This window comes from Corvus cornix, chromosome Z (assembly GCF_000738735.6).
Source record: "Corvus cornix cornix isolate S_Up_H32 chromosome Z, ASM73873v5, whole genome shotgun sequence".
In the NCBI taxonomy this organism is placed as follows: Eukaryota; Metazoa; Chordata; class Aves; order Passeriformes; family Corvidae; genus Corvus; species Corvus cornix.
The window spans coordinates 4,228,798-4,245,337 of NC_046357.1; the positions used below are offsets into that span (position 1 = coordinate 4,228,798).

General features: G+C 35.6%; 1 protein-coding gene across 4 annotated transcripts in view; it reads right to left on the minus strand.

Annotated features, from left to right (window-relative positions):
• The window catches only part of KIF2A (kinesin family member 2A), a 56,571-nt gene that overhangs the window by 9,695 nt on the left and 30,336 nt on the right, over nt 1-16,540 (minus strand). For all 4 annotated transcript variants that reach the window (XM_039566705.1, XM_039566703.1, XM_039566704.1 and 1 more), the window contains exons 8-16: nt 16,367-16,421; nt 13,242-13,404; nt 9,830-9,920; nt 9,619-9,682; nt 9,121-9,212; nt 8,741-8,883; nt 7,818-8,022; nt 4,784-4,894; nt 1,109-1,176 (exon numbers count right to left, since the gene is read on the minus strand). In XM_039566705.1, the coding sequence (XP_039422639.1) occupies nt 1,109-1,176; nt 4,784-4,894; nt 7,818-8,022; nt 8,741-8,883; nt 9,121-9,212; nt 9,619-9,682; nt 9,830-9,920; nt 13,242-13,404; nt 16,367-16,421 (992 nt within the window). The remainder of the gene's footprint in view (nt 1-1,108; nt 1,177-4,783; nt 4,895-7,817; nt 8,023-8,740; nt 8,884-9,120; nt 9,213-9,618; nt 9,683-9,829; nt 9,921-13,241; nt 13,405-16,366; nt 16,422-16,540) is intronic.

Consider the following 16,540-nt stretch of genomic DNA (forward strand, 5'->3'; position numbering starts at 1 on the left):
TGTAGTGACTTCTCATGGAGTCACTTCAGCAACCCAAATTCTGTAAGGGGTAGAAGTTCCAACAAGTCTTGAATGTGCAAGGTCCTCCATCATATTACTCTAAGCAGAGGAGTAGATGCCTCCTTCTCTTCAGGGAGGAAATGACACAGACTGGTCCAAGCCAGGCAGGTTTACTACTAACTCCAGACATAGGGACACTTGGAGATTGACAGGAGCAGGCAGTAAGCCTTCCTAGCAAGCCTTTGTGCCTAGCCAAGCAGAAGCAGTTGTGGTCCTGTCTGACCTCTCACTGGGGCAAGCAGGCCCCCAGATGGTGGCCTCTTCTGGCAAAGCCAGGGCTTCTGATGGCCCAGAGGCCATCTGCCACCTTTGTCCTTTGCAGCAAAGTGTGGCGTGTCTCTGGGTCACAGGACTGGCTGCAGGGACACACAGGACCTGATCGCCCCATCTCCATAGACTTTAAATGCAGGAGAACTGCAGCAGGTGAGGGTTCCTTGCACACTCACTGCAGAGAGTTGAACACTTTCTTAGAGCAATACAGGTCTCAAGTGATGCATCTGCCCCTGGAGGTGCTAATTTCTCTAAAGTGACCATAAAACCTGTTGGATTTTCTGCTTCTTTACTTAGGGTTCTCAGATATTTGCCTGAATTTGGGAAGCATGAAATTTTATATGTATATATAATACGGATTGTACAACTGCACACAATTCCACCAAAGGGATGGAAAAAAAATCACATCACAGGAAAGTATTTTAGCCAACACCCCAGGGAATTGTCATAAACAGCAACTTATCCCTAAGAGATGGTCCCTTCAAAGCAAGGGCAAAACTAATAGTAGCATCTTCCACATACCTTGCAACCCACATTATCCATCTTTGGATAATGGCACAGATGCAGATTCAATAGAGTATTTTCTAATGGTTGTACAAAGTGATAATTTAAGTTAAATGTGAACCTGGATCAATAATTTGGTTTTAATCTTATTAAGAAACACAACTACAATCAAATTATTCAAGTAGCTAAAATAATCATACATCATGGAACAACACTGTTTCAAATGTCAGTCATCAATATATAGTATAGATTTAAGAAATAACATTTTTCATACCTATTTGCGTATCTCAATGTATTGAGAGTGTTTTCACATGATGCCATTCCTGGAGAAATTGTAGCAATCTGGAGAAAACAAGCCACACGTTAGTAAATCACTTTGTACAGACGAAAGGGTAGATGAATTTAAATATATATATTTTTTAATCTCCAGTTTAATTTCTGAACTTCTACAAAGAATGTCTACTATGTATAGCTGTCCTTATACAACATCATCTAAGGGACACAGATGTCCAGTCAAAGCTTCAATTTAATTTTTTTAACCGTACAAGGAATATCAAGAATTCATAGAAATTCAATTTCCCCAACCATATTGGTAACGTACTGTGTAAATGCAAAATTTTAACTGAAAAAATAAACTCCTCAAAAATGGAAATATGCAACTCAATAGACCCTAAGTCTAGTATATCCTACAAACAATTACGCCATTATTTTTTAATGTATCTTTTTAGGCTGTCCTCTGTTCAAGGAGATTCTATGCTGATTTTGGCCACATCAGAAACTGTACTTAATAATAGTAAAGGTAAGCTTGAGTTTAACTATTTTCCTAAGTAGAGATGTATTTTTTCTCAATTAGAAATTATCTGTAAGCAATACTTGATGGCAAACCTTTTATGAGACCTATCTGGAATCTGAAGGTCTTTCTTTTTCCAGTCAAATGAAATACTCTGAAGATAGCACCACCTTTCCTGAAATCAGCAAAATTAAAACAGTGATTGGGAAAACTGGGATCACTATTTGTCCTAGTTTCTCTCAGTAGTCCAATTTTTCCACTTGTGTTCTTTTCTGAAGAGTCATAAAGGCTCTACCCAGAACAAACACCTCTATGATCCTACACACTAACATTTTTGTGGCATCACAGACTCAGAAGACTGAAACTGATGGTGATTAAATAATCCCAGTCTTCTCTTTCATCCTGCTGCTGACATTCCTGTATAAAAGTACAGCCAGTCATCCTGAGAGGAATTTCTCCTTCTGGGGAGAAAGGAAAAATATGTGGCGGAAGTGGGTTAGAAAGTATAGAGCCTGTTACCACACAGTCCTATGTTTAAACCTCTAATACTGGTATGCATCAGTTACTAAGGAAAACAACAAGCTTATATTTAAGATCACACAACTGCATGTCTCTTGTTCTGGGTGTTAATTAACAAAACCTAGGAGTTCCCTTCCATACTCACATAACGTGAAAAATGCATACATCTCTTCCACCAGTTCAGTGTTCAGAGCATGCCACAGACAGGGATGTTTAGAATAATGGCATTTGTCTTCCCAAGGCATTGTTACATGTGATACAGCCTGGGGACAGCTGAACTGTCCCAACAGTTGGAAGTGGTGAATGAATTTCATGTTTTCCTTTGCTTTATGTGTGTGGCTTTTGCTTTACCTATTTACTACCACTGTGCTGTAACACTAGCAGACTGCTTCAACATTTTAAAGAGCACAAGGTGCAGCTGCTCTAGGGAAGTGCCATTGCAGGTGCCCTGGTCTGTGTGGATACCCTGTTCAGGGCACATGAACTTGTGCACAAGTCTTGGTGTACGACCTCTCCTCATGCCCCAACAAGCCCAGTCCAGGCAGGACAGAAGGACTTTCTTGTTCCTAATTCCAAATGAGAATGGAAAAAGCTGCACTATTTATGGACAGGAGTATCCATAGACCTGTAATAACCATTCTTCCTATTTTGACTGTGTCTACACTGCTTATAAGCCATCACAGTGGGATCAATGGCCCTGTTGGGACACGGAAGTCTGCAGGTTCCTACTCCCATCCTGGAGGGCCGAGGGGTCTGACTTCAGCTATGACTGCAGCACATCAAGGATGCAACATGTCAAAGAGTAGCACTGGTTAAAAAATGAGACTATTCTGTGTAGTCACATTGCAACTTTCAAATGATGATACATTATCCTACCATGCAACTGTCCAAAAACAACTCAAAATGGTTTCTCAAACTATCTAAAAAAGAAAAGACTAAAACGACAACGACTGATAAAATTTAAAAAAACTTATTTATGCTGACTGTAAGTCTCTGGATTTGTTTTGAAGGAAGCAAATCCTAGTCCTAACTGTCCACATTATGAAGTTATTTTCAAAATATTTTTCTGACATTTGAAAAAACAAAATTTCCAAATCATCGTTTAATGTTATATACAGAGAGAATACTCCATCCCTAAATATGTAACTTTTACAATTGCAATATACCCAGAAACAATAAAAGGAAGAGTCACATAAAAATGAGTTTTACTCAAATATCCTGCTTACAGATTCACATCAGAAAGCAAGTGGAAAACATGCAACAGGTATTTTATTATTTCAGGAATCTTTTAGTAAGTTAAAAATCACAAGATTTTACTACATCATTTTATACACATTCCGTATTAAAAAGCACCACATAGTTACAAAATGCCTTATTCAAAAAGCACATTTGAACATTGGATCAAATTGTCTTTTGACAAATTCCTTAATAATAACCCCAGTTGTTGGCTGGGGTTAAACCACAACAATATCTTAAGATGAAACTGCTGATTAAATTCTTAATTAAAAAATTCATGTAAACAAACGCTAAAACCAGAATGTCACAAGTGGTCTTAATACTAAGAAAAATAGCAGAAAAATGAATTTGAAAGCAGTATCTTATCATCAAAGGGGTTTCTTAAGCTTAATTGAAAAGAGACTGTAGCTATGTGAATGAGAAAATAAAAAAAATAATTCAAGCATATTTCCACTTTCAGAGGGGATTCTTTTTATTAATTAAGAACTTCATGAAATACTCACAAATGGTATTTATTCCATGTGCAGAGAGTAACTTCCAACAGGCTAATTTTTCAAACCTTCAGCAGTGTGGATACACCTGCTAGAATCGCACCATCTAGCTATCTAATCCTGCATAGGATTTATGAAGTTATAGAGTCATACAATGATTTGAGTTGGAATAGACCTCTAGAGGTCATTTAGTTCAACCCCCATGCAGTGAGCAGGGACATCTTCAGCTTGGTCAGGTATGTCTCAATGGAAAAAAAAAATATCCTGTCATTTCATTAGAAAACTGGAGTAAAAAAGGTTCATAAAATGCTATTTTACCACCATTTTCAAATTAGAACCATACCTAACACCTAAAGGGAAGATTAAGCTGCCCTAAGACCATGGTTTTCACACTGCGGTCTGCAGACTTCTCTAGCCTCTTGACTAATTAATTCAAAGAAGCTTGTGAAAAGTAACCAAAACAAACAAGCCTAGTAATCAGTATGCACTGCAGAGCGTTCACATTCTCATAAGGAGAAATGTTAAGGATGCACAAATAAAACAACTGGACATCAGGACTTTTATCTGTCTTTTCCCTCATCTGTCACAAGAATTCTGGTTTTCAGACTGGTGCAAATGCACATTTACAGCTATTCAACATTTATGCATTTTAAGTATCTCTAAGGATTGTGACTAGACCACTTCCCTGAGCAGCGTGTTCCAATGCTTGACAAACCCTTTGGTGAAGAAATTTCTCCTAATATTCAATCCAAACCATTGAGAAATGTCTCTATTGAAATCCCCCTCCACATACAATGTCAATTAGTGAATAAATTTAAGTCCAACACACTGCCAGTAGCAAGCAACCAATTTTAAACATAAAAGCCTAAATTTGCAGTGTCTTTTCTCTTTGTAATAAACCAAGTCAACTTACCATACAGGTACGTGAGTTTTCTCCAATGAATGAATCTCTTAGCACCTGAGTAAGTTTACTTGCTCTGAAGGGTGTGTGAGGTTTATTTCGGCCTAAGGCTCTTATGCACTCCTAAAAGAACAAAAAGGTTCTTCATCATGGGTTAAATAAACATAATAAAAATGCAATTCAGAATCAGAAAATACATGCCTTATATTTGATGGTCTCCCCCAAAAATATCATTAAAATTTACCACTGAAGCTTGGATTCAATAAGTGTTAGGCTTCTACCTCTCATTAAGCTCAGTAGAGAGGAAGGAATTTAAAAAGGATTAGAAGCCTAAAAACTGTCTCGATGCCATCCAAATTGCTTACATCTATTGTATCCAACAATAAAACTAAACAGTGTTGATGTGAAATGTTCAGGCTTACAATTATTCCTGATTATCAGCTACAAAAGCCTGAATGACATACAACCTCTGCCAGCAGCAGCAGTATGGACAGGGACATGGGTTAACTGCATCAGTTAAAAGCAGCGGCTTTGATTCTGACTCTACCACTGTCTTTCTTTACAGCTTAGAAGAAAACAAACTTTCTGAAAGCTTCCACAAGTCACAAACCAAGCAGGCACAGCTCTCTACTGGAAGCAAGCTCTCTACTTAGCATTGGAAGACACTTGAAAACGTAAGGTAGTTCCCTGTTCTAAAATACTCTTTATGTGAAGAAACAGGGATAAGATCTTCTCTTCCATTCACAGAGGCAAGAGGCTACACTAATATTTGCAATTGATTTGGTTCCAATGAGCAATACTGTATAGATATAATTACTACAGAAGTTACAGCAGCAACGAAGTACAACAGTGCAAACCAAGATACCATTAATCTAACCATCAGTTCTGTCCACTCAGCACTCTAAGATTGTCTAATAAGCCAAGAAATTTTAGTTTTAAATTTTGTTGTCATCATAATATTTTGACTGTTAATTCCAGATTCTGCCTTTGCCTTAACAGACATCTCTTCAGATGGAAGGCTTCCTTGGTGCACTTCTAACAAATCTACACACAGAACTTCTACAACCAACCACACTTCAAATGTTTTTCAAATTAGAGCTTTGCTTTTAGCTGCACTAATAGATGGAATGGCCTCGGTGTTACATGAATAATTCTACAGAAATTCAACTAATGCTCCAGCTGCAGACACGTCCTATGTTGAATTACTGATATGGCAATCAGCAAGTTTAATTAAGATATTTTAATTTACTATAATGGTTTTTAGTTTGCTTACTCCTGAAAAATTAGAATTGGGTTATCTCCTTATTAGTAAAAGATTATAGAAAGACACCAGCAACTTCTAAATTTGAAACAGTTTTAAACTACTTTTGGTTTTCATTACAGCTCTGAAAACCAGGTAACAAAATGACCACACTACTTCCATGTAAAGACATTAGACAAACAACTTCCCGTGCCAAAATCCTGAACAGGTTAACACAGGACTGATATACAGATGGAAAGAGCAAATCTCGGATTAGCAACAAAGGCCATTTTGTCAGAACATACAAGTTTAATTGGAACTTGAAAATAACTTCATGGCTCCTGAATACAAATGGAAAAGGCTGTGTAATGCTTTTGGCAAGAGATGAAAAATGGAAAACATATCACTGAGAAACTTCTATCTTTTTGTACCACCTTTTAGACCTCTGAAAGACCTCAATTTCTTTTTATTTCCCCCTCCCCCATACAATTTGGATGAAAATCACTGGTACAGCAGCAGCAGAACCTTTTGCTATAATCAAAAAGACAAGTTGTATAAAAATTAACCAAATATGTTGTATGAGCACTATCCAGAATAAAATAAATAAACTCGAAAAAAAACCAAAAACCAAACCCCCAAAACAAGATAGCTTTATTCAATTACATTTGGAAACTAGTAGTAACATCAACCCAATGGTCCCTGCATTGCTTTCTTTGATGCTAAATCAGAATAGGCCACAGTTTTGGAACTGCTGCTTCCAGTTTTTCAACATGCCATACAAATTTGTAATGACACATTATACATCACTATTTTGTGGTGTGTTGTGAGATCTGTTTAGTCAGATGCCAGTTTTCTCCCAAGTTTATATTGGGAATAAAAAAGTAACCACAGTGATCTTGGGGTTCAGATTTTTTATATAAAACCAGTGTTGGTGCTGAGAGTAGTAAACCTAAGCAAAACTAACCAAAACCAGAAATAAATTCTCAGACATTCACAATTACTGTTTCTCCAGTTTGAAATCAAAAAATTACTTTCCCTATTCAGACGGAACCTTTTCTAAGCACCATAAAACATCATACAAAAAAGGCAGATGAATATTTAAGTAGTATTTCTTAGCTCTGTTTATATGTCCTGGACTGATGTATGAAAATCTGTAAAGTGACTGTGTCAGACAATTTGCTATGAAGAAGAGTTGTCAAAAATGGATTTCACCTTTCAAGGTTTATTTTAATTATTTGCTAGTTTTTCTGGACATGTTGCTGTTGCTATGCTATAGTCAATATATTAACAGCAGTAAATATGTTGTCAGTGTAGTTTTATTTTTTATTTAAAAGGGAAATAAATAGTGAGATCAGTAAGAATATTTCCTGTTAGTACTTCATATTTTGAGTACCTAAGTAACTAATTTGCTTTCCTATTTCAGATATATATCAGAAATGTCTGCAAATTCAACCACTGGGGACTTGTGAAGTTGTTTTATTTGGGGTATTTTCTGTTTCGTTTGTTTGGGGGTTTTGTTCTGTTTTTCAGTTGGTTGGTTGGTTGGTTGGTTATGGTGGGGTGTTTTGATTTTATTTTACAAAAACTACATGTAAGGTGATAGCTCAATGTTTCTGCATTGTTTCTACTTGGGACTTACTAAGTGTTCCCTCAGGGATGGAGAGGAAAAATCAATACACTGTTTTATCTGTCATATCAGTAGACAATGTAGACAAGCAAAGCCAGCAAAAACACTAATTTTACTTGTCACTGCTATTATATGTAGGCTTCCACCTACTCAAGGGCAATAGAAACATTATCAGTTACCTTGAGTGCTAAAAGGCTCTTGTTAATTTCTGCACCTTCCAGTCGAGTCTGCCTATCTGCACTCGAAGTATCTGCTCCTCTTTCATTGCCAGCCAAATCAATCAGAGAAAATTTACCATGCAATTTCCCTTTCCTTCTGAGAATAATCTGAAACACTGCATGGCTTCGAGATGAGTGTGCATTTGCAGATGTCTGGCCAGATGTCCTTTAAACAAGAGAAGAGCAGGGAAAGATATTAACCACTGGAGGACCATACATATTAAACACTAACCTCACAATGACAGGTTTTTCAGGCCAGGTTCCTGTATTTTCTTACATGTTGACAGCACGTCTAACACTCTTGTGGACACTAGACATAGAACCCTAATAATTGGATATACATAGTACAATTATGCCTCTTTTTCCATCTCTTTGAAAGAAATGGAAGGTTAGTAACATTTTGCCTGCCTTTTAAAATTTTATCTTCATATATTTCAGATTATCAGAGAATTTACACAAAAAATGCTGATGGCACTTTTATCTGATCATGCAGCAGTCCATGCTCAAGGCTAATTTTAAAAACAATGAAGCTGAAGTCTTAAAAAAAAAAAAAAGTGCTTAACCTCTGCCAGTACACATCAAGGCCTTCAAGGCCTTTTACAGATGAAGAACCTGGCAGCAGTCCAGTTTTCAAATGATGTGAATTTAAGTCAGTAAGCTGCTTACATAATGCATGCAATTCACATCCTCCTGAAAAATCAGTTATTTCTCTTTAGGAGACAGAGAACTCTAAATGTTTCCATTTAAAACACAGGTAGATTCCTTATTGCAGACATCATCAAAAAATCCATTGCATATTAAATACCAAACAAAGATACTCCCAAAAAATCTTGTTGTGATTTTTTAACGTACAATGAAAAACTGGTGTAAGCTATGGAAGATACCTGCAGCTGTTTCCCACTTCAATAAGCTTCAACACGTCTTCAACACATTTGACTTCCCGCTCCTGTAATCCCACCACCTGGACTTGCTGTTTACCATCTTCTAACACTCTTAATTTTGTCTTCCTGTTCAACAAGTCAAAAACCTTAGGGAAGGAGGAAAACAGAATAGTTAAAAGAGCAGTTTTTAAAAAAATCTCGGTTTCAAATTCCATTTCAAATAATGCAAAACATTCCATGGAAATACACGATTGGAAGGGAAATGTAAAGAATTCTTTGAAATTCAGCTTTTAATACAAAGAGGAAAAAAAAAATCTTTTATGTGACAAGCTCAAAATCTTATGTATAAGAAATTCCCTCTTAGAAAAAGACCAAGTACTGACCTTACCACTGTAGATCTCAAAAAATGTTGCATATACTTGAAGTTCTAACTTCTTATAGTTTGGCTTCTTTAGCATTAGAAAGACATCTCGAGCTGTGAATACATTTCCAGAATAAAAAGTAATCTCATCATGTGTTTTCATTTAGTGAAGATTCATTCATGTGTAACAGTCTGTTTTACAGCATCTCATATTTTCCAAGAATAACAGATAGGGTCAGTCAACCAAGTCTAAAACAACACAGTCTAAATTGCCACATTACACTGGAAGATGCAGAAGACACCAAAATTATAAACTTACATCATCTGTTACTGCATTTTTGTTAAGTAATCTATATTTACATTATTGTGCAAAGGATACACATCTAGGAACAACTTTTGATGTTATCAAGGCTCCACTGTAATGTAAAGTAGGTAAACTGTTATATTTGTATGACAAAGAGTAGAAAATTTATAGATCTCAACTGATCTGCCCGAAGCCAACTGATCAATGAAGTCTCACCTGCAAGTGCATATATGCCTTTAGAACAATCTTGGTTCTTTCCTGAAAAGTCGCCACCCATAGTCTAAATTAAATAAAATAAAAACAAAGGAGAAAAGGAAAGCACCATAAAAATGACAGAACTGTAGTTTACGTATTTCTGTTTTATTAGAACTCATTTAAGTATGTCATTTACAAAAAAAGAGTATTGCTGACTTGTAGAACTACTTACATGGGTTTTTCCACTGCCTGTTTGTCCATATGCAAAACAAGTGGCCATTCCCCTTTCAAATATGGTCTCCACTAATGGTCGAGCTGTAAACCTTAAATGCAAAAAAATCTGTACTTAAGAAACTGAAGTACTTTAAGATGCCACTACCACAATGAAAATTAAAATGATAAGGCCAAAAGTTACAAAATAGATACTTTATATCCTATACTTTGAGAGGTCAAAGGACATTCTTACTTTACTTTCTGAAGTAAGGAGACTACCAGCTCTAAGGTATTAGAATTTTCCAAACCATCATAAGCTACAAGATCTCTCTCATTCATTTTGCAACAGTATTACTCTTCTTTAAACCCCAAAACAATGATTTCCTTTTTTTAATAATCCAACACCCCACAGTTTACTAAATGGAGTCTGGAGCTCCCTAAAGATGCCAGAATAAGATATTGAAGTATGACAGTGTAGCAGATAGGAGTTTTGTCAATACTAAAATTCTGCTGTAGGTTTTTTTTTTCTCCCCAAATCAACTTCCAAGATTAAATTTGAAAGACAAGCAGCCAAAACAACATTGCTCATCTCAAATTGAGAACATGCATACATTAAAAAAGGGCTCAAGATAATGGATAACCAAGCTCTTAAGAATGAAAAAATCCAGTTATCCCTGAGGCACTATTTGCTGTGTCAAAAATATTTTCTGAAGTATCATTTCTTTTTTTAGAGAATTAATTTTTACTTTAAGAAACAAAGAGTTATTGTTCCTACTTCAGCTGCTTATCACCATTATTTCCCTGTACACTCCAAAGGGTAAACTAATGGAGAGTTACACATAGAGAAAGTCTCTCTGCAAAACTCTTTCCAAACTTTTTCCAGTTGTTTACACATAAATTACCTATAAGTGACCAACAAAAGAAAAAATTAATTACAGAAACACTGAGATGCTCCAACCTTCTTTCACCCTGCTTTCAAACACAACATCACTTACAAAAATAATATGGGCTAGACTGAGCCATTCAGCAGCAACCCAGGGTTATGTAAAGAATCTATGTTAGCTGAATCGTGAATTTTCATCAAGAATATACTAGATGATTCCTGAACAGCCTTAGTCTTTCTTTCTTTGCTTCTTCTAAGTATGTACGTCCTGTCTTCCCAAGAGGATATTCCCATATTTTGATGTTTGTTCTTTCCATACATAAAAATTTTAAAATTGACAGTCTATCCATCTTAGAAGCACACTCCATTACTTCTGTTTGATTGAATTTCAAACTATTTATTTTACTGATTTATTAAAAAGGGACTTAAAGGTATCTATTTTAAAGTAAGACAAAATATAAACATATCTAAAAAAGTTTTGGTAAAGGATTCACAACTCCAAATGAGTATGTCGAAAGAGTCCAACTTTACTTTTACCAGAAATTTTATTTGTAATCTTGGTCCTTCAGAAATATAAACTGGTTCTCCTTTAAAAGTCCCAAGGCATACCCATTCCAACTAGTGAGTGTTCTTTAATATTAACAAAAATTTGCAACTCAGGGCTGTGCCTCATGGATTAAAAATACTTAAAATACAGGTTAAGCAAAATAATAACAGTAGTAATAATGGTATTAATGGCAGTAGTAGTAGTAATAATAGAGCAGTATTTTTCTACCTTGGACTGAACAACATTTTTTCAGTATAGACATACAGTAAATTTAGCATATTGGAGAAAACTGGAGCATCGTGACACAACATTTTTTTCCTCAGTATGACCCTGAGGCTCTGGTGAGAGCACAGCATGATACGCATCTTGCTCTTACTTCTATTATTACAGGAGACCTTAAAGCAGACTACCCTTCAAGAAAAAATCATTATTATGCCATATAAGGGAGAGGGAGAAAGACTAGAGATTCACTGTTTCAGTATGAATACAATGATCTTAAAATATATTGCTATATTGCCATTAATATATTACTTAACTAATAAAAAAAGCTGAAAAAACTCAGCACAAAAATACAACACTGTATACCAAAGCCACCTCTCACATTTAAACATTATGTTCACACAGATAAATAAAGAAAGGAGGGAGATTAGAAGAATGGATTGTCAAGCAAGAGAATTATTTCATGCATCATGAATCAGCAAGCTCTCCCACAGCTCTTCAGTATCAAGGAAAGGAAAGATGCTACTAGCAGACAACCAGCAGAGACAGAAATCTCCAAGGACACAGCTTTGCTGTTTAGAACTCTTTTGTTAGTGTTAGGTTTATAAGATTTTCCTTTCACCCCCTTCTCTAATTATAACAAGCATAAGACAGAAGTTTTTATTTTCACAACTTTTTAAGAATTCTTTTACTATGATTTTTTTGTTATCCACTATCAATAAGGTCATGATCCTAACTTTCACTTACTTCCTAGTTCTGGATTAAAAACAAGAATTAAGATATTTCTCTGTCAATACTCTTTAAGACTATGGGAAGCAGTTCCCAAGCATAAGAAAAATTATCTTCACCAAATTTCTTTTTATTATCAATATTCCCTGCAAAAAGCTTCACAGTATTTAGATGCATACCAAGATTTTGACCAAGATTATGTCACAGTGTCTAACCCTGCCGTTGTACCTCAACCGTATGTACTTCATTTAGTTACTTGTTCAAGGGAAATAGTTAAATCTAAACATGCTTTTAAAAATGCTGTGTGAATTATTCTGTACCAACAGTGGAAATGAAACAGAAGAGCAAAGAACAAAATGGAGATCCAATTACCTTGGGCCTAAAAGTGGATATGTGTCTGTTGCTGTTGGTTTTTAAATTAGGAAGATTTGGCATTTTCAGCAAGATAACTTAGCTCCATACACTTCCATGTTATATCAGCCAGATTGCTTCCAGAAGGTAAGTTAGCTCAGGTACCTCGGCAATACTGCAATATAAACTCACTCACTTTATTTGAACTCTTTTCTCACCCTCTACTGATTTGTTTCCATCTCTTAATTATCCTATATTCAAACTGCAAGCTCTTTGGTGCTAGGGCTCTCCTTTTCTTCCAGGTTTCCTGATGACCAAAAGCCACGACTCAGGCTTCTCAGGTGCTGCACACACACTAAATAAGACAATAACCCGGAAGCAGATGGAGAACTCATTATGTGGCTCACGTAATCAGCAGCTGAGGAGGCAGGCAATACTTGCAAGAGCCTGGAAAGCAGCAGGGCTTGGAGAAGGATTGGGAGCAGGACTGAGGTCACAGAGGTGGAGATGACATTGCAGGCGAAGAATTAGGGATAAAGAGTTAAAACAAAAGTAAACAGGTAAAAGAATGGAGGTAGCAATATACCATCTGGTAACACAGATAGTAAGAAGAAAGTCTATGACCAAGGTTAAGTGTGACAGTTATTAGCATGGAAAAAACACGACAAAAAAGATTCACCAAATAAAAGCATATACACATACCTGTAAACCATTTCATTAGGAGCCGTGTCATCAAAGGCATAATCAAAACGAAAAGTTTGGTTTTCTAGGTACCTTGTCAAATCCACCTTTTGTTTTGGTTCATGTACCATCACAACATCTTTACTAGGAATTGTTATTACATCAAGGTCTTTCATTAAAGTTTCTATAAAATAAGTGAAATATATATTTAACTAACAACACATCATTATTTTTACATTATCCCCTTGTTTACACTCTTATCTCAGATAACACAGCTCCTCCAAGTAACAACACTGCAATGGATTAGGGCTTCTGATGCCTAGATAGTAATCTGCTACGGAAGAGATTTCATTTTGGAAGTCTATTCATCCTATCCTACCAATTGATAGAAATTAAAGAGAGGTAAAAACTGTTTAGAAAGACTATGATCATTAACTACAGCACTATCATTGTAACACATTATGTCTTCTATAACACTTTTCATGGATTTGAGGTCTTATTACTCAGCGACTATAAAGTCTTACAGCTTACTGTAAGAATCCTTTGAGTTTTTATAAATACCTTCTGTAGTGGAGAAACTAGATGCCAGTACTATACTGCTTCGACTGAAAACACAATGAAATTACCATTCTTATGATAATATGTTTTATTTTAAATTTTTATCTATATATTTTCTTTAAATTTCGCTTTCATTCCTCACAGACATCTTAATTTGTGTACTCCTCCTGGAACCTACAGTACATATCTTTAATATATAATTCCTCTAAAGTAAAATCCTTTCTGAAGATTACCTTGTAAGCAGAAAAAGCTGAAAATTATAATGATCCTTCCTACCTCTGTGACTTCAACAGTGAAATCTCAGATTGTAATTACTATACAGCACTGCAATTTACTGCTAATTGTTGTATGATATATGAGTCAGCAAAACACAGAACCCAGTGATCCATAATATGCACAAAAGTAAAGATCCTTTGTGTGTACAGTTGGGATTCACTAATGTGTCCTACTTGCATTTCTATGTAAAATTTCTTAAGGCATGCAGTTCAAGAATTTGATGTGACTTTATACAACCAGATAGAAACCTTTTCACAAGTTAACATCCTGATCAAACAGTACAATGGTTACCATTGCATTACATTACACACCAATGGAAACACACATTCCAGTCACAGTATAATCAATTTTTCAACTGCACTGCAGTAAAATAAAATGCAATTATTCTGCAGTAATCACAGACAAAAAGTAAGGAACAGTGACAAAAAGAAATGTATGATGGACAATTCTTTGCAGCAAAAACTTTTTAGTTTAACCAGTCAGAAAAGGATTTTTCTTTAACAATTGTTTGGAATAAGACATTTACTTCCTGCCAGCTATTTGGTATGAGAACCTGCATTCCTTGCTGATGAAAATTAGGAATAGTGTCTCTGAAACCCACCACACGTTTCACAATTATAAATTCATGTCACTGAACTAAAATCTTAAGGTGTCACTCTGAACACCTACTTCCTGCAAAGTCAATCTGCAGAAAAATTGGTGCTGAGAACACCTAATGTTTTTGGTCATAATTCTGCATTTGTGAGATGACAAAACAAATTAATTTTATTTCTTTTATTCATAGGGCAACAGTCTAGTATCCTTAATTCTTTTATACTTTTCTATGATTTTATGAGAAATACTGTTTCTTATGAACTGAGATTGTATCATGTGGGTACTAGATTATCATCCCCTCCATAGATTATTTAGTTAACACCTTTTTTACTGCAGTTTATTCTTAAAAATGCAAAATGGCTTTAGTATCAACCTCATTTTTACTTAGATATTCATCTTTCTACAAACACCTCTGATCTACTTTTTTAATAGCTCCCAACCACTAATACCTAAGATATGCCACTTTCACAAAATCCAATCCTACTTCTGAATCCCAATTAATGTCCCATAACAATTTGTTTTCATTTACTGCAAGTTCACTTTGTCCACCTTCAGCACAGGTAGAAAGTGACACTTTTCCCAACAGTAAAAGTAAAAATGAAAAAAAAAAACAGAAGTAGCAATGTGAAGGAGAAAAATAAGACAAAACCTAACTATATACTGGTATCAACATATGTATGGGAAAAGGGAAAACATTTTTCCCATTTTCCTCTGGATACGCTTCAGATAATCCTAAATGTGTAGTTTTGACAGTATAAAAACAATAAATGGCATCCCAAGTTGCCTCAGCATCAGACTGATGCTCTTTTGAGTCCTTCAGCTGAACAGAATATAAGAGAAAGAGAAGGAGAGAAACATCTTGGAACACTGGATTCACATGGGCTGCAATTCAGTAGCCATTTGTGTTCCTAAATTCCCACTGACAGTAAAGGACTTCCTAGGAAGACTGGGATTTAACTGGAGTTGAAAGCTGAACAGCTTTTTGTTGTTTGGTTTTGGTTTTTTTTGAATACAGACTCCAGTCTGATGAGCACGCAGTAAGAAAAATAGTTCTAACACTCATCACATTAAAAAAAAAGTCATTCAGGAGTTCTCGTAGTACCTAACAGTTCTTTAGTGGCATTTGATACGCTCTAGGGTAACTTTGCCAGCCCAGAGCAGCAACTCCAGGGTGTACAAGTTTTCTGTTTGTCTGTAATCCATTAGCCCTGTGAGGATGTCTTGAACATGTTTAGGCATGACCTACCATGTCATAAGACACTTCCTTAATGTCTGATTCAAGACCACTTGAAAGTATAAAAATATATGTACAAAAACATGTATGAAAGTTTTCACTGTGTAACTCTCTTCTCAGGAGATCACTTGAAGGATACTTTAAAATAACAGTGATCCTAACACAATGTAAGACTACTGAAGGAATTAGAGTAGAATTCATTTCCAGATCAACTAAATACATCCTAGATGACCTTGGGAAAAAACCGCACTCTCCCTGTGCCTTAGCTCCTAATACATAAAATTGTGGCAGTTAAACTACTTTTCTCCCCATCGCTATGCAGGTTATGATGAGTCTATAAATTTTCTAGGTCCGTCACAATATTGTCTTATATATAAGAGTTTCACCTTTGATCAGTATTTCTTGAGTTGTTTAACACAAAAAATGTTACTACCAGAACCAGCTTTTCAGATAAACAAAACAACAAAACCTTCAGTGATCATACCTTTTTTATTGAGCGGTCGTTTTCGTACACAAACACAAATCCTGTGCTCATCAATCTGCAAAGGAAAGTCATTTAGTGAACTATACCCCAATTCCAGTTACAAAATATTTAACTTTGACTTCTCTTTTTGAGTTAAATAACCAATCATTTAAACAAAGAGAAATTTCTAAGACA